Below are 24,770 nucleotides of genomic sequence, written 5' to 3'. Positions count from 1 at the left end.
AGGAATCGGAACAAATTGCTTCCCGGAGCGTGAGGATCGCCGTGTCGCAACAAGGTAGCCGTGAGCGAGAACGCTGGCGGGGCGAGAGGGGGGGAGGGGTCCCCAGTAAACGGAACGCGGCGAACAAAGAGGCAAAGAAGAGACAAGGGGAGAAGAAGAACCAGAAGCGACAGAAAAAGAAGAAGAAAATCAAAAGAAAATGTTAGTAGGAAGCAACTATTGAAAATCAACTCTGAGAGGAGAAGAACGTTTGATGGAAGAAAAGTCAGGGGAGCCGACGATTCCCACGAGGAAGAGACTTGGCGAAAAAGTCAAGTGGCGTGAAGCAAAGCCGGCCGACAAAGCTCTCGGTGCACGCAGAAGAAGCCGAATGAGAGGCAAAGAGCGTCTGGGTTAGCTGAACGGAAAGGATGAAGATGAAGAACGGCGGTGCGTGAAGATCTCCTGCTGTCAGTCGGTGGTCAACCGTCTCGGTGGAAGGACGTGGTTGCCGGCAGCTTTCTGCCTCGCCTCGCCTCGCCTCGTTTTCTCGAGCCGTGCCCCGGTGTCCGGCTCCTCTTCGAGCTAACCGGACGGAAACTCGTCGTCAGCCTCGCTGTCATCGCGCGCGTGCATCTTTCCTGGTACCCCCACGTTCGTTGACTTCTCGCGGGAAAAGAGTGCGAGCGAATCCAGGAAACTGGAATTGAAGACACGAGGTTGTTTTTCGGGTGTCCTGCGGCTACGGCGAAAGGAACTCGCCTGGAAACACGGTCGCCACGCTGATGCAACGCCGATTTCGCTGGCAAGGACATTGACACCCGGACAGAGGACACTCGAGGAAGCGGCGGAGGACAATTAACCCCGAAGAAAGTGACTATGACCGGCGAGAGGAAGCACCGCCGGCCGCTCAACCATTTAAAACTGGTCTGAAAGAAGTGAACTGGTTTTTTTATGGGTAACCGCAGCCAAATGGCCACGAAACAGGGAATGCCCGCGGTTTGAATATATCGGGAGCCCCGCGTTTAACGGGACCGCCGTCCTGGACGATAAAAAATATTTGAGCGCTGCTAGCCGTGACCTTGAATACCGGTAACATGGAAACATAGTCGGCCCAGGTGCGCCGCGACCGCGAATTCTGCAATTCAACTGCTGGAATCTGGACTCGCGTTCCGGTTTTTCTCGTGTTTTGAATTTTCACGGTGTTAGCCAACCGGTGCAGTCTTTGCCGCGATTCTATGCGAGGGTATCGACTTTACGGTGTTGTTCTTGTAAACTCGAGTGCTCGTGATCTAGAGTAACTATTTCGTGAACTAGAGAAAATAGAACATTGAAGAAAGTTGGAATTCGAGTGGAAGAATTGGAACTTTTCTCTGGTTAGGAGGAACCTGTATTTTGTGTTTTGAGATCATTGTAGAAGTTTCATAAAAGGTATACAAAGGATCGTGAAGCTGGACGATGCTCGAGTTCGGAGTCGTTTGAGATTCGCCGGGTTTCTGGAGGATTTTCCTGGAGGACAACGAAATTCGTGACAGAAGAGGAATTATCGAAGGAAAATGGCTTCTATGTGTGGCAGCATGAAAAGTTATCCGGCGTTAAATACCGGCAGCTATTACAGGCCAGGTGCTTACCCGTATCAGGTGGGTGCAGAAATCGTGTTTGGAATCCAAGCTCGAACATTCAGGTTGAATCGTAAATGGATTTCGATGTAAATATTGAGGATTGTTAAATAATGACAGATGTATTTGATTTGAGCAAATACTATTAAGCTCAATCCTTTACACTCATTGCACTGTTGCAAGTAACTGCTGTATTTAAGAACGCCCGCATTGCACAATATGTTATCAGCAGTAAATCAAATTGAAAATTATTTTCCGTGTTAAAAGATTCGTAGAATGAAGATCTGAAAATAATTTTCAATTAGCAGTGTTGTCTGTGTACAAGATATGTAGCTTAATTATATATTTCATGCTCCAACGTATTTTTTATATTAAGATGATATAAACAACATTACAGTCATTTCGATTATTTATTACACTGGCATAGAAGAAAAATAACGATTGAAAATGTCTAATACATTATCTTATAATATAGAATCAAGCTCGTAACAAAGACTTTAAATTGAATAAATATTAATATAATTTGCGTAAGGAAAGTATTATTTTATATTTACAAATTTATTCCCACAGAGCAATTTACAAAATTAAATCCTGCAACACGGTTACATTTTCTTCTCCTAGTCTGTTACTAAAATTAAACTACCCAATACAAGCCTAGCTAGTGAAGGATAAAATTGTAAGTGAAGGGTTTAAGGTTAACTACAAAGTAATGTCTAATCGGTGCGAACTGAAAGAAAGGAAAAAGAAAGCTGTATAAGTACCTAAAAGAATACACGGGCAAGATTTATATCCCATTAATAAGCGACGCGTCGTAAAATTCTTATTTTCAATCGTAATGATTAGAACGCGGATGCCTACACTATTCCCGGAGGATTAGTAAAAATCTTAATAATGCCCAATGAAATGTTTATTCCACTTCGAATCTAGTAAATCCTCTAATTGAGGAAGCGAACGCCAATTTAACTCGGTTTCCCCTTTCCAATTAATCCACGAAAATACGATTCCGCGATAAATACCGGAGGTGTATGGTAACCGACCGTAAAAGTGTTCGAATTAGAATTCATTTATTACACGACCGTGAGCCTGAACTTACTCAATCAGCCGGTTAAACGACTAGCGCGCGCATTGAACGAACTCAATTGACGAATCCACGGTTATTGTTCCGAATCACGGCTACAGTTAAATGATACTAACGCTAATATTAGGTTGTGAGAGTAACAATAATAATGCTCGTGGGTTGCTATTATTTGTGCTTATGTTCTTTGTCTCTGTACAAGGTAGAGATAATACTAGCCTAATAGAACACACAAATCTTCGTATCGTGTTATATAGTTCCTCATAAAAAAGTTAGGACTATAATAGTTATTATGTCACATTTTTTATGGTAATTATCGTATTGGAAGTCCACACACACAAAAGGTAATTTAATAATACTTTCTTCGTCGTAGTGCTAACCTTTTGTACTCCAGAAGTGATTCACTGAAAATATTGAACATTTTCTGATGAGATACAGATGACATTTTCTGAAACTAATTCAACGAAAAGAAAACTATATTGAATTTTGTAGATAGATTATGTATTTATAATATGATTACATGCGCCCGTTACAAGCAGCCGTTAATACTTATAATAAATTGCTAGAAAACTGTTATATTTAAGAAGACTTGCAAAACACTAAATAATTTGTTGACAATAAGTAAGTATTATTTTGCAATAATTCAATAAATATGCAGAGCCCCTTCTCCACCTCTGCTTTTACTTTACAATTGTACAAGTCGTACATATGCACGTTATGAACTGTGCGTATTTTACATTGTGCGCTTCTTTCGTGTGCGTTTTCTTCCTGCCCACTTTCTTCTGATTACCCACTCGAAGGGGTAATCATACGCAGAATGTAAGGGTCGCAGTGGCAAATAAATCTAACCTGTTAACCGTAGAATTTAGTTTCAAAAAATTCACATTGTGTGCGCAATAAAATCAAATGATAAAGTGTATGCTCGTCAAAGGCAGAGCAAGTGCACCTATAATGTACTCTAACGATAAACTAAAGCAAAAAGAAGAGGGATTATATGTTTATCTGAAGAAATAACTAATTCATCGTTGACAAGATTAATATCATTTCAAGCTTTAAGATGACGCGTTTACTTGTCGAACGCAGTTAACTGGTTAAGTCTCCTATAAAACGCTCAAGATTTTCGTGGCAGTTAACGTGTTAACATTCTTCCCCCGGATATTCGGATGCTTACGCTTCAGCCCCGTTACGATCTATAACCGGAAATCATTTTGACGTGGTCGACGGCGAACGCATCAGCCTTTACGAACGAGGAACGCGCCGGCGAATATATCGAGGGAAAACCCGTTTTACAGCCGGCACGCACGACACGGGTAAAATAACATGAATAATGGAGGGATCAATTGTCTAGCGCGCCGCTTCGGAAGTTCGCCGGAGAAAATTCAAACGGTTCGAATACTAATTCGACTAGGGTGAATAATTCGAAGCGTCGCGTCGCATCGCTGTGTATAGAACTCTCGTGGGCCACTCGATAATTCACTATATAAAGTTAATACCGTAATGGCCTATTATTTATCGGTGGAATCGCATGTTTATAGGCGTTTATCGGGCAAATTATATACAATTAGGAAATTTATGCACCGATTATGGGACACTTATTATATTGAAATGCTACGAGTGTTGCGTATTGTGAACCGGTTTGTATATTCTGTGTAAAATATACAGGACGAGCCCGCGATTAACCCCACTGTTTTGGATCGCCTGCAAATTGCTTGTTACGCGAAAACATGTTCCGGAGAAAAATTACGTTATCTCGGACGTAACTCGTAAAAATTGATCGTATGAGTTAAATGAATATTTAATATTTGAACGGTCGAAAATATGTTTAACCATGTGGGTTTAAGAGCTATGCGATACCTTTCTTTTTCTTTTTCTTTTTTTGGATAACCTTGCACAGGCATCCCCTAATCATTGAGGGGAGCTATGGCTGATTTATAAAGTTTGATATTTCATTCAATTTTGTATACTGTTTCAGTTCATAAAATATACAGGTGAAATAGACTTTTCTCCTATATATTTGTATTTACGCATGATTTCTCTTTGTTATACAAAATATTATCAATACTTTATCAGAAAACGGTGATTATTGATAGTGAAAATCTTTCGAGTGCAACGGATTGTCACTAGACTTACAGACATTTACTGTAGAGTTTGTAGTCTCGTCTCTAGAAAAATTGATAAACGTTCATTTAGATTTTTGAAACTAAAGGTTTAAAAGTAGATAATCGGAATACACTTTTGCATATCTATATCAATCGAAATCAACCTAAGCATTTACTAAATAATGTTTATAAAATTTAACATGAGTCAAATTGACTCGTTCCGTAAATCTAGTGTTAAATCATTGTTGAATACTGATTATTTTGTGTATCTAGTGATTCTATTTACTTATATTAAACAGTGACTAGTTTTAGAATTTGGGTATTTTAACCCTTTGCCTTATAATAACGTGGGAGAATCGCGGTGAAGATTTTAAACAGAATTTAACAAACATAGATACTACTCAATTCCTTTAAATTCAAATTAAATATTATTCTTCTGTTATCAATTATTATATTGCAGGGCAAACGTAGACATGGAATATGCATAGAATTTGTCTCTTTTTTCAATGAATTATTACTGACAAAGTTATTGTATCGATCACAATTGAGAAAGAAATCATAGGGCAAGGGGTAATAATTTGTTGCTCAACGCTTGGAACGTTCGTTTCTGCGACGAGGAGAATTTACAAGCAATTTAAACAAATAAGAATAAATGACACACTGCATTATAAATTTCATATCATTCAAACATTTTATATATATATACACTTTGTATACGCATGAATTTACAATGCTATTGATTCCCCGTTTCGAGGTTAAAATTTTTCAACGAAAGGATAAAATTGTCGTATATCGCCTGTAAGATATTGTGATATAAATTTTATGCGACTGTCGCGACGTACACTTCCAATGCAAACGCACGAATTTATATAGAAATTCTTTTCTCCGTTTCGAGGTTGAAATTTTGCGAAGAAAGGATACGCTTGTCGGTTAATTATTTTTTTTTTACCAAACGAATCGATGGAACGTAGTGTTTAAAGTTGAAAATATTTTTTACTGGAATCGTGAACGTAGATAAAGACATAGGAAGTCGTAAATAACACTTGCTGCGTGAACTTAAATCATTTGTTTTATGTTGGAATGTATGGAGTTGAAGTGTATATGTTTCAGCGTAATGGCAGCCGTTACTAGTTGCTCGAAACGTCTTTACGCCGCTAACGAATATGTAATCGCGTAAAGACGTTGAATTATTTCGCAGTTTATGCAACCGTGATGCGTCACGATATCACTTCTGGCTTCCATTGAAAGAGAAAATTACTCGGAAATAGCAAACAAGTCGTAAACGTCGAATTATGACTGAAGTTAACTAAAAACGGAAGCTATTTGATCCCCGCTATTCGCCCTGTGATTTGTGTTTTATTAATCCATGACGAATATATTATTTATAGATATATCTAGATCGACGTGATTCGAATAAAACTGATCCTGCATTGACCCTGCTGAATATAATGTTTAAATAATATCATTCAACTTTGTTGATTGTATTAAATATAATACTGCTATTCAGTGACTCAAATAATACTGATCCCGTTTATTGAATATTCCAATTGATTGATTGATTGCTTATGCAAATTCACTTTTCTGTAGGATAAAAGGAAATTTCTTTGTTTTTATTTGAATCTTAATTATATTAGAAATAAGCAGATTCTCTACAAATTTGTTGAATATATCAGTCTATTCTTTTCCTGTTTCTATTTCTAACAAGTTTTTCTATTGTATTTAATTTTTCTATTTTACTTTCATATAAAACAAAGCACACGATTTATAACTGATAATTGAAGAATACAAACATTTACGAATTTATAGGTGAATTTATTATTTTTGTTAATGTTGTAAACTAGCTGTGCACCATTGTTAAAGAACAGAACTATTTCATTTCCATATTTTACGTGTTAATGTATTATACAAAGTTTAAATATTGAATTTCAAATTTCATAATTTGTCTACGTTGAATCAAATAGCCACATTGTGCAAATAGATGAAAAAGAATAATGGCACAGAATTGCGGCGGATTTTGTGAAAAGGAGAAATTAGTTGGTGGATGTAAATGCTGGTTAGATACAAGATAAGGTAGTGGTTCGACAAGATCGACATGCCCGTCGACAATGAGAGTGACGAGTAACGGGATCACGCTCGTTCCCACTGCTCTTTTCCGCGAACCTCGTTAAAGTTTTCTCGATTCTGTACTCCACTTCGCGTTTCCCGTTATTAGCGAACGAACCTATACAATGGCGTTTCCGAACACGGCGAACAACGAAAGTGAGAAAACGCAAGGAAAACTTCCCGCGAGATAAGCGGCGATTTACGATGATAACAACTCGTGCGGTCTTCGAATAATCTCGATGTCAAAGGTCTGGTGAAAAAGGTGAACAATATAGCGTTAACGGTGATTGTTAACTCGAATGATCTGAGAAAGAAGCCACGTTATTTGAACGTTTATGAAAAAAGAAAGACATCTACCGTTTGATTTTGGCGATACGTTGTTTTTGTAGGTTATAAATAACCGACCCATAATAATAAAATTAATTCATTTTTATGGTAGAATCTTTCTCTGGAGATTGTGTTATACAAAAGATTTCTTTAATGCAATTCTCTTCTTACATTAAATTATAAATTATACTACTTGAAAAATATCAATATTTTTTGTTCACGATTCATATTAACAATGAATCTCTCTTTTGATACTGGTTAAAAAGTTGGATTTAAATTAGGAATCAGAATAATTCGTTCAATGACGTACACGCTGAATGAAGTCAGATCACAAACAGTCAAAATGGTACAATTTCATTATTACCATTACTCCAACTCACGTTAAAGATCCCAGTTTCCCCGTTAACTCCTACGTTAGCACTCAAAATGTCTATGTTCGTTAGAATTATAGATATGAACACTTTCGTATAAATTTTTTATTTATTTATTTTAATGCATTATACAATCAGCCCTCATAAAGAATTATAAGTGCTTTGACAAGGAGGTATAATTTTTGTTTACATGATATTATTTATGTGAATAAGTGTTCTATTTAACTGAATCCATTGCACTGTTCAAAAAGATTCGCATGAATTATTCATTAAATTTTTGCATCGAAAATGTCGCAGTAACTTAGCGGTAATGTCACAAATTTTCACGAAAACAAACACCGTAAAAGAAAATACAAAAATGGGTACTCAATTTGTAACATAAGGTCCAAAATCAAACAAAAATCTCATCAAGGAATATTCATTTAACCGAAGACGAAAAACAACTAAAAGTACACGTGGCAAATTTTCACGAGGACATAATAACGCGAAAGAAAATACAAAAATAGGTATTTTGTGTTAGAAACAACGCGAAAGGTCCAAAATCAAACAAAAATCCCAACAAAGAATATTCATTTAACCGAAGCCCAACACAAAAACGACACGTCGCAAAAAGAATTTCCCTTTAATTCGTATTCGAAAAGCACGCGAACGAGCACGGTCGAGTGAGTCACCGCGGACACCACGATTTCTCAATAAAATTATACAATCGAGCATTGTCCCGCGGCCGTCTGCCCCGACCGTGAATTCCGCCATCTCGGTGGTCCACGGTGTATACAAGGACCACATCATTTCTTTCGATATAACGTAATTAAATGCGTCGCCGTCTCCGCGGCATAAAACAATATGAAACGGTGGGACCACACGTACCGAGTGTCCGCGTCGCGGAAACCTTGGCCTTGTCTTGCATGAAAGCGTTACATAAGTTCGCCTCGCTCGGCATCGCGTGAAGATGACGATCCGCCATTCTTTAGCTTTCTTCTTCCCTTTCTTCTCTTTCGTTCTCTTTCTCTGTCTTTCTCTCTCTCTCTCTCTCTCTCGCTCTCTCGCTCTCTATCTTACTCTCTGGTTCTCTTTCTTTCTATCCAACTGTCCTGGACAGAGCCAGCTTCTTCCCCTTGCCACTTCGATCCCTTATCCGCTATCCCACGTCTTCCCCCGTCGCGATTCTATGGGACCTTAAAACAGGAATACGCTCGGACTTAGGAGGACGTAAAAGATCGAGACGGCCGTTCTGCTCGCGGAGGAACAAGATATGTGGTCGGTCACGTTCGAAATGTTATTCCGTATTATCTGACGCGCCAGTTCCTCGTAAAATATATTTTATAATTGATGGAAAAGCGGAGTGCGCGCTGCCGCAACTGGTAACGTGAAACTGATGTAATAACCTGGTAATGAAAGGTTCTTGTGCGAGCGAGCTCTCGTGACCGATCGTACTCTTCTCTTTCCCTCTAATGTGGAACTGCCTGGCTTGTTTCAATTGGATTCTGCTATTTGATTATGATTCTTTATACTCTTCGGGTTACGACGGTAGCTTATGATATTGTTTAGACCTTTAATTTTGCACGAAGAAATGTGGGGATTTATTGTTCTCAATTAAAATGCGGCCAACAATATGATACAATAAATTTTCTTGGTTTGTAGTTTCTGAACTCGTGTGAATTTTCTTACGATTTTGATTGAACTTTCTGACTGCTAGAGTTTTTTTTTTAATTTTGCACAAAGAAATGATGGAAATTATTATTCTTAATTAAAACGCGGCCAACGATACGATAAAATAAATTTTCTTGGTTTGTAACTTCTGATATTTGTTAGTTTGTGAAATTTTAATTTAATGTTTCATAAGTAGAATCGTAACTAATGGGAAAAGGTTTAGCTGATATTTAATGTTACAAAAAAGTCTATGGAAAATATTTTTACTATATATTTCTTTTTTGTGTGTATGGTAATAAAAAGAAGAGTATGAAATTTTAATACGGTAGATACTATTTAATGAATAGAATTGTAGTTGATAAAAAAAGGTTTGTTTTATATTTTGTATTAAAAGAATTTTATGAAAAACCTTTCTTATAAATGTTGATTGAGTTCTTAAAGTCGAGACATCAATTTGTTTTAATCCTGCATAATTTCATAAAAACATTATAGGTAAATACATATTAAAGCTAATTGTTAATTAAATCGTGTTCGTACAAATTAGAACGATGTGAAAATATGCATTAAAAAATTCATATCGCGCATCTTTGCTATCCATAATTCTACATATTTTAAGCGTTTCAAGATGACGAGAGTAGATAAGGGTGTCCAAATTGTGAATATTTATGTAAATATATATTCCTGTAGGCAAATTAAGTGAAACTGAAGAGAATATAATTTCCTTTATAACTTATTGCATTAGATTAATCTCTTGTCTTACTATTTGTTCACGTTTAAAGTTACACAAAATCACAGATTGGTTATAAGTTACAATGTATTATAAGATTTAAAGGTTTGTAACTTGAAAATCGTTTCTCTTGATCCTCAATTTGAACTAATAAATAATTAATATACTTTAAAAAATTATAATGAGTTTAGTACATTCTAATAAATTATAACAAAATTGTATAATATAATTATATAAATATGTTAAACATTTTCATATTCATTTTTTCGTGAAGCTATATACAATCACCAAGAAAGCTTAAAAAACTGAGTAACTGAACAGAGATAACGCGTTTATTTTTATTTTATAAAATTAATGTTTAAATTAATCTTTAAAAATGTATATACCCGAACTTTAAAAAGTTCAAAAAACATGTGTGATCAATTAACATAAATAATTTATAAGTATGAGTACAACAGATATGATACCTACTCATTAAAATTATCTTTAAGTTTCAGGAAATTATGAGAAAAGTCACAAATAAGTTTAAGCTAGTAGTTTTATAATTTTTTTAAATATTAACCTTCAATATTAATACATTTTCAATTGTATTCTATCAGAGATTCTTGAAACTTTCGCAGCAGCCTACGTAATAGGTTACTTCTCTTTTCAAGAAAAAACAGATACATAGATAACAAAACGGCTAACCGTGATGAATCGTGCAACATCAAGTACAGATCGGCAAAGCTAACTGAGAAATTAATGCGGCGCCAACCGTGCGCGCTTCAACGCGAGACAAATTGATCGAGCCGATGGGAAACGATCCTTACCATAAAACAGCCGCTTCATTTTCGTTCTTCCGGCAATACGTCAATTTCGGCGCACGTTTTGTTCTTCGTTGGAATCGTTCGGACGCTTACACACTTCCTGGGTACTCCGTTAACCGGTTAACTGCGTTTCACGAGTATACGAATCACCTTAAAACTCGAAATGATACTAATCTTTTCAAAGATGAACTCTTTATTTTTTCAGATAAGAATGTAATTCTTTTCCGCTTTGCTTCAGTTTTTCGTCAGAATATATTATAGGTACATTTATACTGCGTTTGACAAATATACACCTCATGGCTCGACTTTATTGCGTGCACAATGAGAGATTTTCAAAACTAAATTTCACAGTTAACCAATTAACTGCGTTTGACGAGTATATACGTCATCTTAATGTTAGGTGTACAGACATTTATTGTACAGTTTATTTTATTGGTCTTAGAAGAATTAATGATCGTTCATTTAGATTTTGAAAATTATAGGTTCAAAAATAGACAACTAAAATATACATTTGCATTACTGTATTCATTAAAAACAAAGCAAACATTTACTAAATAATGTTTATAAAACTCAATATGCGTCAAACTGACGCGTTCCGTAAACCTAGTGTTCAAACTCGAAATTATACCAATCTTTTCAACGATAAATTCTTTATTTCTTCAGATATACATGTAATTCTTTGTTTTGCTTTGGTTTTTCATTAAAATATACCCTGGCTGCATTCATCTTGCATTTGAGGAGTATATACTTTATTACTTGACTTTATTGCGCGCAAGATGAGGGATTTTTTAAACTAAATTCCACAGTTAACTGGTTAAAATCACTGGTCTGCTGCGAAGGGGCAGAGCAATTGCGCAGCAATTAAAATTTGTAATGCAATTAACTTTTCCTTCCGTCGGAATCAAGATGAGCCGCGTGTTGTTTCTGCGTGTCACTCCGGTCAAAGACATGCGAGCACCTCACCTTGCGATGTCCATTGACCCTGCAGGAACAGATGCTCTATTGTTCCAGACTTTAGCGTATTCCTCGCTGATGACTGCGCCGTTTACGAAAGAATGGCGTTCCTCGCGTGAAACCGAGCATCATGGGCACGCGATATTTGCTCTTTTGAAAATAATATTTACATGAAAGAAACTATAGAAAATCCTGGGAACAAGTCGTTTCATACTGAATGAATAATATTGCACGTACTATTAACTTGTTAACTGTGGAATTTAGTATGAAAAATCTCTCGTTTTGCGTTTAATAAAATCGAAAAATGAAGTGTATACTCGTCAAACGCAGGACGAATGGTATTTAGAGTGTATTTAAATGAAAAACCAAAGTAAAAAAAAAATAAATAATACACCGTTGACAAAATTAGTACCATTTTAAGCTTTAAGATGACATGTATGCACGTTAAACGCAGTTCACTGGTTAACCCCTTGCGGCCGAATGCCACCGTAATGGCGACTTCGAGCTTTCATACTTGAAATTTTGAGATTAGGATTACGATATTGCATAGATTGATACGCGATTTTCTTTTTTTCTAATACTTAAGAGTTCGCCGGATTTTCAGTTTTTTTTTGGCGGATTTTCTAGAAGTTCAAAAAATTTTCGTCCGTAAAATGTTAACGCTAAAAGTACCACAATCGGTTTTAAAATTTGGTTAAACATTCTGCATTTTTGTCGCCCATTTAACTTTATATCAATTCTTACATCATTCGATTAATCGATTTTTCAATGTTCGTCTTTCCTTTCGTTTCTGTTGTCACTAAGAAAAATGTATCGTTTAATTTGTTTATCTTTATTTTGTAACCAGTTCTTTGTCCGGTTATGGTAGGAATAGGTGACATGGCGAAAAGTAGATATTCCACGTCAAACAATGCAAAGGACAGTTAACCCCTTATCCTGCCATTCTTTCCTCACCAATAATAGATTCAACTACTTTGAGAGTAATAACTCACTAAAGAGAGAGAAGAATTCCAGATGAAACATGATAATCGATAACAGAAGAATAATATTTCATTTGAACTCAAAACAATTCAATGAAAAATTGTAACAACAGATTTTTTTCGGTTTCTTCATATCTTCACTATATCATTCAAGTGAAACTATTGATGTTTCAAATTATTTTTGATACTTAATACTTTTACCATCATTATTGTGGGGTAACACGGACATTTATTGTACAGTTTATTCTATTGCTTCTAGAATGATTCGTTCGTTTAGATCTAGAAAATTAGGTATTTAAAAACGTATTATTAAGAAACCTATTCGTATAACTGCATGCATCAAAATCGACCCAAACATTTACCAAATAATGTTTATAAAACCCAATATGAGTCAAATTGGCTCGTTCCGGTACTGTTAAATATGAAATCTTCACAAGCCTGACACGGCATTGCATGAAGGGTTACTTCAAAGGGAAATGTTGTGCGGAAGATAGCATCCCTAATATTTCGATCGGTGACCATAATCTCCAAGATAATCAATCTGAAAATTGATAGACCGCTTCTCGTAGGCGGACACCTCTTCAGACACTCCGAACGCGGAACTCGGGTGTCCCCCTACCAGACAACTTCACAGCTACATAGTAGCATGGCGGAGACGCGGTTTGACAAAGGTAAAAAATCAGCCGGTAGGATTATGGTCATTACTCTCGCGCGATGCCCGGCCTGATGGCGATTTGTCTGGCGGAGGCGCATTCCTGCGGCCTCCCGGGATCGACAAAAGGACGAAGGGTATCCCGTCCCTTCTGTGTTCAGCGTCGAGGCTTTGTAGCCGGCCGGCTGGTTCGTTCCTTCGTTCGTTTATAAATGATTATCGGGGATACGTTTATCGGTGTATCGATAAATCATAGCCGAGCCCCACTCCTCCATTCCATTGTCGATCCCGTTGGGCAAAGATTTCCGTTGCTGTCCCGTGCCCGTGTCGGCCTGTAATTACTTCGGCCCTCGGACCGTGCGATACCTTGAGGACAATCGCGTCCGCAGCGCCACGCCGCGCCGGCTGCCTCCAAGGTTGCTGACATTGTCGCCGTGAATCAGATACCGAGGATTTTCTCGGATCTATACGCGTAGGAATGATGTAGATCGCCCAAGGATCAAATCCATCCAGAGGATCCCACGGTTCTGCATTCATTATTTATGCTGTGAGTTTGAGCACCGGTGCTTGGAAAAGTCGATCGTTTCGCAATATGATAATGGATGGCGTTTGCGAAGCGAAGCCTTGGTTTGTTTTTGTAGTGGCTTCTTAAGACCGGTTGATTCATTGAACCTTGTTGAGCGAGAAGAATTAACATTAGTAATTGATAGTAAGAATAAGTAATAATAATTAATGTTAATAATAAACAGGGATTGAAAGGGTTCCGAAAATAGCTGTTTGAAACTGTTATTTATTGGTTTCAACTAAAATAGTTATGAAGAAGCGAGATAAGTCATGACTGTTATTCGGTATATCCGTTCCGGTTCTTCAAACCCGATATCAGTTCTAAAACGGTTCCATAACAGTTATTTTTCTTGCAACAGTTATGAAGAACCGAAATGAAGAACTGAAAAATAACAGGTATAGAATCATTTCAGGACCGATATAATATCAGAATAAGAATCAAAACCGATATACCAAATAACAGTTATCACTTATTTCGGTTTTTCATACCTGTTTCAAGAACCGAAACTGATATCACTGCTTTTAATCCCTGATAATAAATAACAATAATAATTAGTACTAATAATAAACAATAATTATTAATAATAGGGATAAATAATAGTAATAATAAGAAGAATTAGCAATAATAATTAATATTAACCCTCTGCTGGCAATATAGACCATTTATGGTCCTGTCGAAAATTTTATCGTTTAGTCTCTCCAAAATGGAGAAGTCAGACTGCTTAGGTTTGCCACATAAAAAATCTTGTATCTACAGAGATTAGACACGCCAAGTGCCGTTCTTCTTGGTCAGTACAATTCCATGTTTTAGGAAGATAAAATAATTTTTGTGCCCTTAATGGTCTATATTTCCGTTCGCCTTAGAGTCAGATAAGGGACACCGTTCGTCATCGCGATTCGTCACCGAGGCATCTGTGTAAATCATTTCCAAAGGTTGGTCCTTGGTGAATCACCAAGAGGGGTAAAAACCCTTTAGGCTGTGCTCTTGGGTGCTTAGTAGCAAATAGCGATTTGAGACTCGCGTCACGCAGTGGGGCATTTGCCCGATCTGCGCAGTCAAAATTAAAGACAAGTTTATAATAACTTTTTCAAAGAAAATATTGGAATGTAATATAACAATATACAATAATATGCGATTATATGACTTAGAACAATAAATTTATTAATATAAATTATATATAATTTCATATATTTAAAAGAAATATCATATATTTATAAATTATATATTACACGATGTAATATATAGTAATATAATATATAATACATCATATTATATTACTGTATAATATAATGTCTATACTAGCGAGTATTGGATATGATGACTTCAGGATACGTTCTCCCGTGACGCGCGGCCGCCGGATTTGCGACGCGCCGCGGTAAACAAATCTAGAACAAAAGGGCGGACGTAGGCGGACGGGTTTTTTTGGAATCTCATTCTCAAGACCTTACTGAATACAATTGTGCTTGAAATAACGCCAGGACGCATCCTGATCTATGACAAAATCATTCGCGAAGTTGTACAACTGTATGAAACATCGATGATGTATTAGTTCTGTTAAAATATGAACATTTACATAAATATTCATGGTAAAAAGGTAATGAACTATTAAAGGCCGAGTATACACTGACCTGAAAACTTTGATAGTGAAGAAAAATTCGTGTAACTTTTCTAAAACATGGAAAATGTTGTGAGAAATTTGAAGAGTAAAACGCGTAATCGAAAAATGCCTAACCTTGGGGACAACTCAGCACTTTTCGAGTGCTCCAAGGAAAAAAAAATTTGTAGGACATTGTTCTTTACATATTCAGCTATCTCAAGCAGTAAACATTTTTTGGTTTAGGTGAAATTTTTCAAATGTACTTTTGATCTTCCAGATCGTGCAAATATCCCACTGTGCGTCGTGAGACTCTCAGTGTTCCTTTGCCAGACAATTGAGCTGGTCTGTGACCCAGGAACCAATGATATAATAAATAAAGTGAATCAGTGAATAAGGTGCACTGAACATACTACTGAAAAAACTGTTCCTCTTAACACGTTGAATGCCGCGCGATTTCATAGAGCAAAATACACAAAATGGAAAAAATATAATATTATATCATTTGATTGAATTGCATTATTATTATTGCACGCTCATCTAGCTGTATGTCACCACATTATGTAGCATTATGTATAATATAGAAATGTTTTCAAATAATCATCGTTTAATTGAGTGAACTATAGTAACTCGATTTGATTGAGGGTCACCGGTGATCTCCATGGCATTCGACGTGTTAATATGTATATTTTGTGATTTGTTCACCTGGTTTTGCTACAAAATTATATACACTTACCATCGGCAAAAGAGTGCTACTCAATGCATCCATATTGGCATACATTGTAAATAAAAAATGGCACTATACTACTTCCCAGATAGAAATAAGTTCAAGTATAGTATGCACGGTTGCCTGTCATAGTTTCAATATTTGATCAGATAATGAAAGTAGCAAAACAGTGTAATTACGATGTGCGTCACGTTTGAAGGGGTTAACGTCACCTTGTACATCGTCTTATTCTACTCTCGGTTACACTCGCAGCCCGTTACGAGCCTCCAATATAATCTCCAACGTCAACGTATTCGCGACGCGCGCAGACCTCATCGAGGACACGGTCGCTTGGACAGGTGTTGCTCCAGTTATCGCAGCAGCTGACGTCATTCGATAATACCCTGGCCGTCCACGTTACGCAGCCCCACATGACAATCCCAAAATTTCTTCGGGCAGGAATTTCGAACGATAAAACCGGAGCACTCGACCGAGGCCACTAGTCGGGAATTCCCGGTGCAATCCTTTCAGCCTCTGGCTGTTGCTCCCCGTATCATTCCCCTGGATTCATTTGGTATTCCAGCCGAAGTATGCCAGCGAAATAACAGTACCAGCCAGTGAGCTGGGAGAAACGTGGAACGGTCCACCTCTCTTCTGGTGGTCCTAGCTGCCAGCTAGGTCAGTGCCACCTCGGATTTAGTGTCACTCGAGCTCGCGCGCCGAATCGAAGCGAGAGGAGTGAAGGGGAAAAAAAAGGGTCGGCCGGAGAAGAAGGGTGGACGCTCGACGGGGACAGTGGGAAACGGTGGGAGGGCCGGTGAGCGACGCAACGTTCAACCACGGCAGACGTAATGGCCAGAACAGGGAGATGAACGACGGCATTGTTATCAACGGCTTTAATCAGGGTCTTTGTTAACGTTCACTGTGCACGCTTCGCGATCCTACTCTTGGAGTGTCTTTCTTGGGTCTTGAAAGGTTTCTCGATATCCTTGCCATGGAGATTCTTGAAGGTTTTGCTATTGGTGTTTCTCGCTTTAGAAAGGGAGCAACGTTGAATCTTTGCTCGTCGATTTCAAGGGAACCTTGTGGGTTTGTGTATTGTTGTCTTGGACGTTGTTTGTGTATGATGGGTTCTAGTGGAGATTATTCTATATATATGTAGAATGTGGATATTTAAGGAAATTCCCTTTTGTAACAAATTTAAACAAATATTTTCTTAGAATCTTATCTTCTCTAGTAATAGCTTTGATAAATAAAAGTAGCCTAAAACTTTACCATCTTCTATTGGACTTCATACTGTAATTCTTGAAAGCCTTCTTACAGACATCCATTTCTCGAACAAAAATTTTTCTAAAAGAACTCGAATAAACCAAAGAAAAGAAACATCGAAACTGTATGTTCCTTCGCAAACCGCAAATACTAGCAATTCAGAACGCTGGTGTGGCTTAAAAAATCAAAAGACTCGTATAATTCGATAAGCTTGAGCGCCTCGACAAAAAAGAAGATAAAACTACGCGGTGCCCCAACAAAAACCAAATAGAAAGAAGTTCAAACGCCGCGCCGTTCCGTCTTCACCCGCTAATTGCATCGAAACGGCGGTGTTAAAGATTTATCTATTGCGAATCGTTAAAGATGCCCGAAGAGAAAATAGGAAGCATAAAGCGTGCCGCCTGAAACTCGGCGGATTCAGTTCCGTGTTACACATTGCACGGATTCTTTCGAGAATCGTTTGAGGTCGATCCAAGCAGCGCGCTCGCAAAAGAAAGAGAACCTCGAGGGAGCGTCTGCGGGGGCATCTGCGGATGGTATGCAAGGGTGTGTACGAGATTCCCGTCGATTTTCCACGCGAAACCCACGTAAGTGACCTCGAACACTGAAATTGGCATTGATCGTTACGCAGGCATGCGGTCACGATCTTGATCTTCGTACACACGCGATCGTTGATCGCCCATTCACGCTCGATCAGAGGCGAGCACTAGACCATGCCAACCTACGATCTTTTTTCATCGGGTCGATCTAGTCGATCGCGAACAGCAGCATACGAGAAAAATTGTCTGATCAATAATTTGTAATATTAACCCTGTGTACTCGTATGTCATGCTGGAGATGATAATACAAATTTGTTATAGAACGTTGGAAAATGTACCACGCTTTAAAAGATTATAAAAATTAAACCTTAATAACAAATGAAGTAAATATAAAACGTTAAATTTTGGGTATATTACTTTAATTCATTTCCCTAAGAAATGTAAAGTTTACACTCAATAACATGGAACATCAAGTGCAAAAAATTCTCACATTGTTGACCGGTCACGAGTTGATTCGTGTTCGCACTTGCATTAGCTATTTCAATTTTTGAAACGCAGGGCAATATAGAATATTGCAAAAGTAAAATCTACGAAGTTATATAAAACATACGTCCAAAGTTTCGTTTCAATTCATTATGTACAAATAAAATATATTACAGTTTATTTAGATTGTTTCACCTTCGTATTTGACTTCGTATTGAACTTCGTTAACCCCTCGCGGTCGAAGATTCTTTAAAGTATATGAAACCTTCAGTAGATTCTGCCAAATTATATATCGGATGCTTAAATAATAGAGAAACACAAACTATGCACTGATCGATTTGTTTGAGGCTTTCACGGCCAGGGATACAATTAAAAGTGTTCAAAGTGTTCCGGGTATAAGCCGCGTCCATTAGGAATTATTTTCCGACGTTTTGCTAGCATTATCACTGACATCATCAGGGGGTTTTGAAGACTCACTAATACTAGTTAGCCAGAATCAGTGCTTCCTTTTTAAAGCATACCTTGCTTGGAGTTACGGATGGATGATCATCAATCCGGTGTTTTTAATTGGTTGAAATAATCCTACCCCTTCATTCGTATATTATTTTTATTTAATACCATAACAAATTTTATTAGTATTTCATTGGAAAATGATGCATATATGCAGCGAAAAATATTTCAAGTGGAAATATGTTTACTGTTAATATGTTTACAATAAATAATCCTTTTGCCCCCTGTTGAATTCAATGTTCAGTTTTAGGAAAAAAATTGTCATGCTTCAAAAGTGTTTGTACTTGTTTTTTAACAAACTCTTCTACCTTTTATTATATTACATATATTTTATTGTATGTAATATAATGATGTATTAATTATTTTATTATGTATAATATGTTACATGTAATGTGTATAGGAATAATATTGATTATTATTATTATTATTATTATTATTATTAAAAGTAGATAACTGCGAAGCCACGAATAAAATGAAATGTCTAGTCCATAATATGTTAATTTAAAAAATGAAGGAAAGATGTTTCATATCTAAATTACATAAATAAAAAATTACATAAATAAAAATACTAACTAAAGTAACATTGTTAAAATATTACATAAATAACAGTACTAAAAAATGACATAATTAACATTATTATGATGTTAAATAAAAATATTGAAAAGTAAAATTATTTTCAAAGACTTCATAAACAAGCATATACCAAAATGGAACACAAATATTCAATCAAACTACAAGTTTCATCAATACTCTGCTTTCGTGTCTCGCCCAATAGAACCACCAAACACTTATTCCAAAGTTCAAATCGATCACACAGCAATTAGGTTTCCGTTAATGATCCCCATCGACACAGAAGCACGAAGGTAACCGGTGACCTTCCTTTTTGTTTAACCGCGGCAACCATAATGGCGGACAGTTAGGTTCAACGGACTCGGTTTATGAGTCTGTGACTCTGCATATATATCGCAAACGCTGCACACAGTTCCGAAAGTCATGATCAACGGCCCCGTTCCCCGCATCGGCGGAACTCAATTACATTTACGAGAGATCGATCCTAGATAATAATGATTATTAACCAACAATGAGTCACTCCTAACGAAGCCTCGCGTGTATCTAGGACTCGCAGCCGCCTCGCAACTGTTCGAACAGCTGTTTCCCGATCGGCAGAAAGATTTTGCGTACTTCGCAGAAAAATTCTCAGGGATACCTGAAACAACGTAATTAGCATAATTACAATATTTTCCTCTCCGTTAGGCTTGTTTGTCACTTCCTAATGATCATAATCGAGATAGCCGGCTGGCATAGAACAGCATAATGCATGAACTCGGGGAAACAAAGCAGCATGCTTCGCCAAGAGAGTCTACACCTGTTGCTACGAGTAATAAATTGATTAATTAGACGTATTAAAATTCTTTCCTTGACGCGAATCAATTAACGAAAGAGCTGTCTGGAAAGAACTATTAATCTCACGGTAAATGGGCATTGCAAATTTGATGCGAAGATGAATGAAAATTGTATTCTTTGGAGTAATGGATACCGGGTGCAGATAAAAGTTGTAATGTTAAGGAAAAGGAAACTGGATTGAAGAATATGGTGTACTTCCTTTGCAAGTGTGATTACAGAAGCCTATTGTTCTCTGGTCACGAAGTAAATCATCGTGCGAGGATTTAATTTTAGTTTCTGTGAACGGATCTGTGGAAGTATGAAAGTATGAAAGTATTTGAATCTGTAAGCTCTTGAAAATCTAAACCTATGTAGGTACATCTAATTAATAATTATATTATCTAATTTATATTAAAAATGACATTGTTGGCAATATTAGATTTTTAGCGAGCAGTTATCCTTCCAGAAGGATGTTACGTACAATTATCTTATAATCATTCTTATGAAAGTGTGACAGGCACATCAACAAATCTTCCCCTGACATCAGAAATTAAACTGGAGAAATAGTAGTTGTTAGACAGGGCTCGACGGATAGACACCTCGAGGACTATACTCTAAGATTGAACAACTGTAATAAATGAATTGCTCGGCTCGTAATTTAATCGACGACAGAATAAACTACACGCGTTGTCTATTAAGTTCAGTGATATTTAATTGAGAATACTCTTCGACAAACTAGCGAATATACATTCTTATTGTAGCCAAAGTAATTTACAGCATTGCATTGTATAGAGTAAAATAGAATAAAGACATTATTTCAAGGCATATAGTTAATGGTTTCCTAGTTCGTTCCACGACAATGCATATTTCGCTCGCAAGAAGTCAAGAAAATAAGATGACGACGCTTATACGGAAACTCAAACGACATATACCGCAAATGCAACTGTAACGGAGATAATGTATAATCCGTAAATTAAAAAAAGCCATAAGTGGAAAGTTTCTTTTAACTTTTCAGCTTACCGAGATAAGTAGAACACATCTAAGAAACATTATTTCAAGGCAAATGGTTAATGGCGTTCTATGTAGTCCAATCCACGTAAACATTTCATTCGCAAAAAATGAAGAAAATTAACCACAAGGCAACGAGCAACACATACCATAAAAGTGACCATCACAACGATAATGTCCAATTTATAAATTTTAAAAATGCAATATCCGGAAAACTTTTTAAACCTGCTGGAATGAGATAAATAGAGCACATTTCAAAGATATTTCAAGGCAAATGGTTAAGTGGTTAAGCTATATAAAAAATGAAGGAAATTAACCATCGGATGACGAGTAATACATAGCATGAGTGTAACTGCCACAAAGATAACGTCCAATTTATAAATTAAAAAAATGCAGTATGTGGATGATTATTTAAACCTTCTAGACTGAAATAAATAAAACACGTTTCAAAGACATTTCAAGGCAAATGGTTAAATAGTTAAGTCCATGCAAAAAATAAAGGAAATTAACCATAAAATGACGAGTAAATCATACCATGAATGTATAATAATCCAATCAAAAATGTCCAATCCACATATTAAAACAACGCAACGAGCGAAAGATTCTTTGAACGCTTTGGTTTGAAATAAATGAAACACTGTTAGAAGATACTTCAAAGGAAATAGTGACAGACTGATTGTAAGTATACTTCATGTAAACATTTCATTCGTAAAAATTCAAGAAAATTAGCCATAAAATGGCGTATAATATATAACGCAAATTTAACTGCAACACATACAATATAAGTTCTAAAAATAAAGAAAAATTAAGAAATAGATTTTTTGAACATTCTAAATTGAAATAAATAGAACACGTTGCAAGTTTGGAAAACATCATTTCAAGTCAAATGGTGAATGGCTAAGTCCATTTAACACTTTATCTACCGCAAGTCTATTAATCGGCTTTTCAATTTTAATTTAAAGTTAAAGATAGGTAGATAAAGTTTTAACGAATACTTCACTCGCAGAAAATCAGAAAAATTAGCTACCAAAAATTAGCTACAAAATCCACGATTTAAAGAAACTCATGAACTGTTAAACATTTTAACGTTCTGGATATAGAAAATAGAATACACCTGCAACACATTAATTTATAATTATTATTTATAATTATATTATATTATATTTATAAAATCCATAAACCAAAAAAACGCATCAACTGATACACATTTTAACGTTCCGGATAAAAGAAATAGAGCACATCTGCCAGACATTATTTCAAAGTAAGTAGCTACTCATAGTTACCTAAGTGCCTATCACAAATACTCGCAGAAAATCAAGAAAATTAGCCATAGGATGACGAAGCTTACTCGGAAACTCGAATAACCCGTACGGCAAATGTAACTGTAACAAAGATAAAGATAGCAGACGGCGTATAAGTTTCCGGGCGACCTACGCCGCCTGGAAATCCTGGATCCGAGGAGCGCGCGCGAGCGAGGTCCTGAGAGACCTAGAAGGTCAATCCGGCGTGGTACATCACGAGCCTCCGCAGTCTCGGTGCCTTCCGGTTCGCGGTAAATCATGAAGAGGCGGAGATCCCGCGCCGCCTCTTTGCTTTACTTACAATAGAGACGCCACTAACTCAAGCTGCGGCGGTTATAAGCCGGGACGCTCGTGTCACGGTTACCGCGATCGTATTAAGTTGCGTTTACGTCTAACGACACGAGGACGGGTCCCGTTAACGTTTGCCTCGATAACGCGCGAACCGACGTTGAAGCGACCACTTTCTTTCGCCTCTGATTGTGCTGCTGTTAATAATGCTGAATTTTATGATATATATATATATATATTTCTTTTACATATACAATGCTTAACTGTGTAATTAAAGCTGTTAACTGCGGAATTTAGTATGAAAAATCTCTCGTTTTGCGTGTAATAAAATCAAAAAATGAATTGTGTACTCGTCAAACGCAGGGCAAATGCGCCTAGGATATATTTTAACGAAAAACCGAAGCAAGACATAGAAGAATGACCTGTTTATGTAAAAAATAAAGAATTCATTGTTGAAAGAATTAGTATTGTTTCAAACTTTAAAATGGCGTGTATATTCGTCGAACGCAGTTAACTGGTTACAGCTTGAAACGATACTATAGTAATGCTCGCTTAAATTCCACAATTTCTGGTCACAGCAGTGAAATTTAACCGAGCAGAAAAAACAAGAGGAAGTTATTTGTTTCCAGGAATTGATTCAAGCACAGTCTAACAAAGGTAGAGAATCGGTATAGCGGAAGCGAGACAGACACAGTCCGTCAGAAACTAAGAGTCGAGACGCGGGACTTGAAAGTTTCAACTTCTTTTTCGAGTTAGAGGAAAATTTCATGCAATAGATAATGTGTAATTTGATGAAATGAAACTTGTATACAAATTTCGTTAGAAATCAATCAAATAAACCGCAGTGAGAGTTAGATGAAGCGTAATTTGAATTGAATTGAAAAGTTGGCAGTCTGTTACACTAATTTTAAATTCGTATGATTTTTGAGTACTCCCTTAACTTCATTATGCTTCATATAACAATATTCCAGTAGTTTTTTGCTATTGCTTTACCATGCAAATGATATGTTAAATATTGCTACTTTTTCTTTATAGGCTGAACCACGAACTTTCCAAGTTACCTACTCGTAATTGACACGATTGCAAGCTCCGTTTATAATAATTAATTGCTATTAATCTACAATTGAAATTAAGATAATTACCATGAACCCTACATAAGAACTATTGAATGCAACGTGTAATTGCTTCCAGTGACATTTTAATGATCGATCTTAGTATGTAATCACGCATGACACATGTAACAGTTAATTGCTACTAATCTACAATTCCAATTGAGACAATTACTGCGATCACTAATTAGCAACTATTGAAAACAGTTTACAATAGTTGCAATTCAGTCGTAAATACATAATCAAGTAATCACTCGCACAAACATTTCTCTCCATTCTGAATAAGAGAAGTTATTGAAATACCAAAGATTTAATTCTTGTCTATACACTTGTAACATTATCGAAAAAAAAATAAAAAGTGTAGTGTTCAATATGAATAGAATATAGATATATCTTATAGATATTCCATAGATATATCTTGCTTTTACAGAAAGTAATAGATTCAACTGCTACTTTCAATAAATCTAATATTAAATCTTAACGTTTCACCTACCGAATGTCTATTAATTAAAACTAAAATTACCTTCCTAATGGATAATATTTCTGGATATTCCATCCAACCACAAGTTTCGATTATATCTTACTTATGAAGTGCGCCGATTTTTCAAATAAAATATTAAGTTACATTCAATTTTTCTCTAACTTACAAATGTTTTCCTTGCTTCGCGACGTC

At 36.4% G+C, this 24,770-nt stretch overlaps 1 protein-coding gene across 1 annotated transcript in view; it reads left to right on the top strand.

Moving 5' to 3' along the window:
* The first annotated feature begins 467 nt into the window (after positions 1-467).
* Positions 468-24,770, top strand: part of LOC116426286 (uncharacterized) — a 62,322-nt gene continuing 38,019 nt past the window's right edge. The window contains exon 1 of the mRNA XM_031975020.2: positions 468-1,619. Within this exon, the coding sequence (XP_031830880.2) occupies positions 1,536-1,619 (84 nt within the window). The 5' untranslated portion in view covers positions 468-1,535. The remainder of the gene's footprint in view (positions 1,620-24,770) is intronic.

The sequence above is a fragment of the Nomia melanderi genome, chromosome 12 (assembly GCF_051020985.1).
Source record: "Nomia melanderi isolate GNS246 chromosome 12, iyNomMela1, whole genome shotgun sequence".
NCBI lineage: Eukaryota > Metazoa > Arthropoda > Insecta > Hymenoptera > Halictidae > Nomia > Nomia melanderi.
Note: the sequence above shows the minus strand (reverse complement) of the source record. Positions and strands in the feature narration are given on the sequence as shown.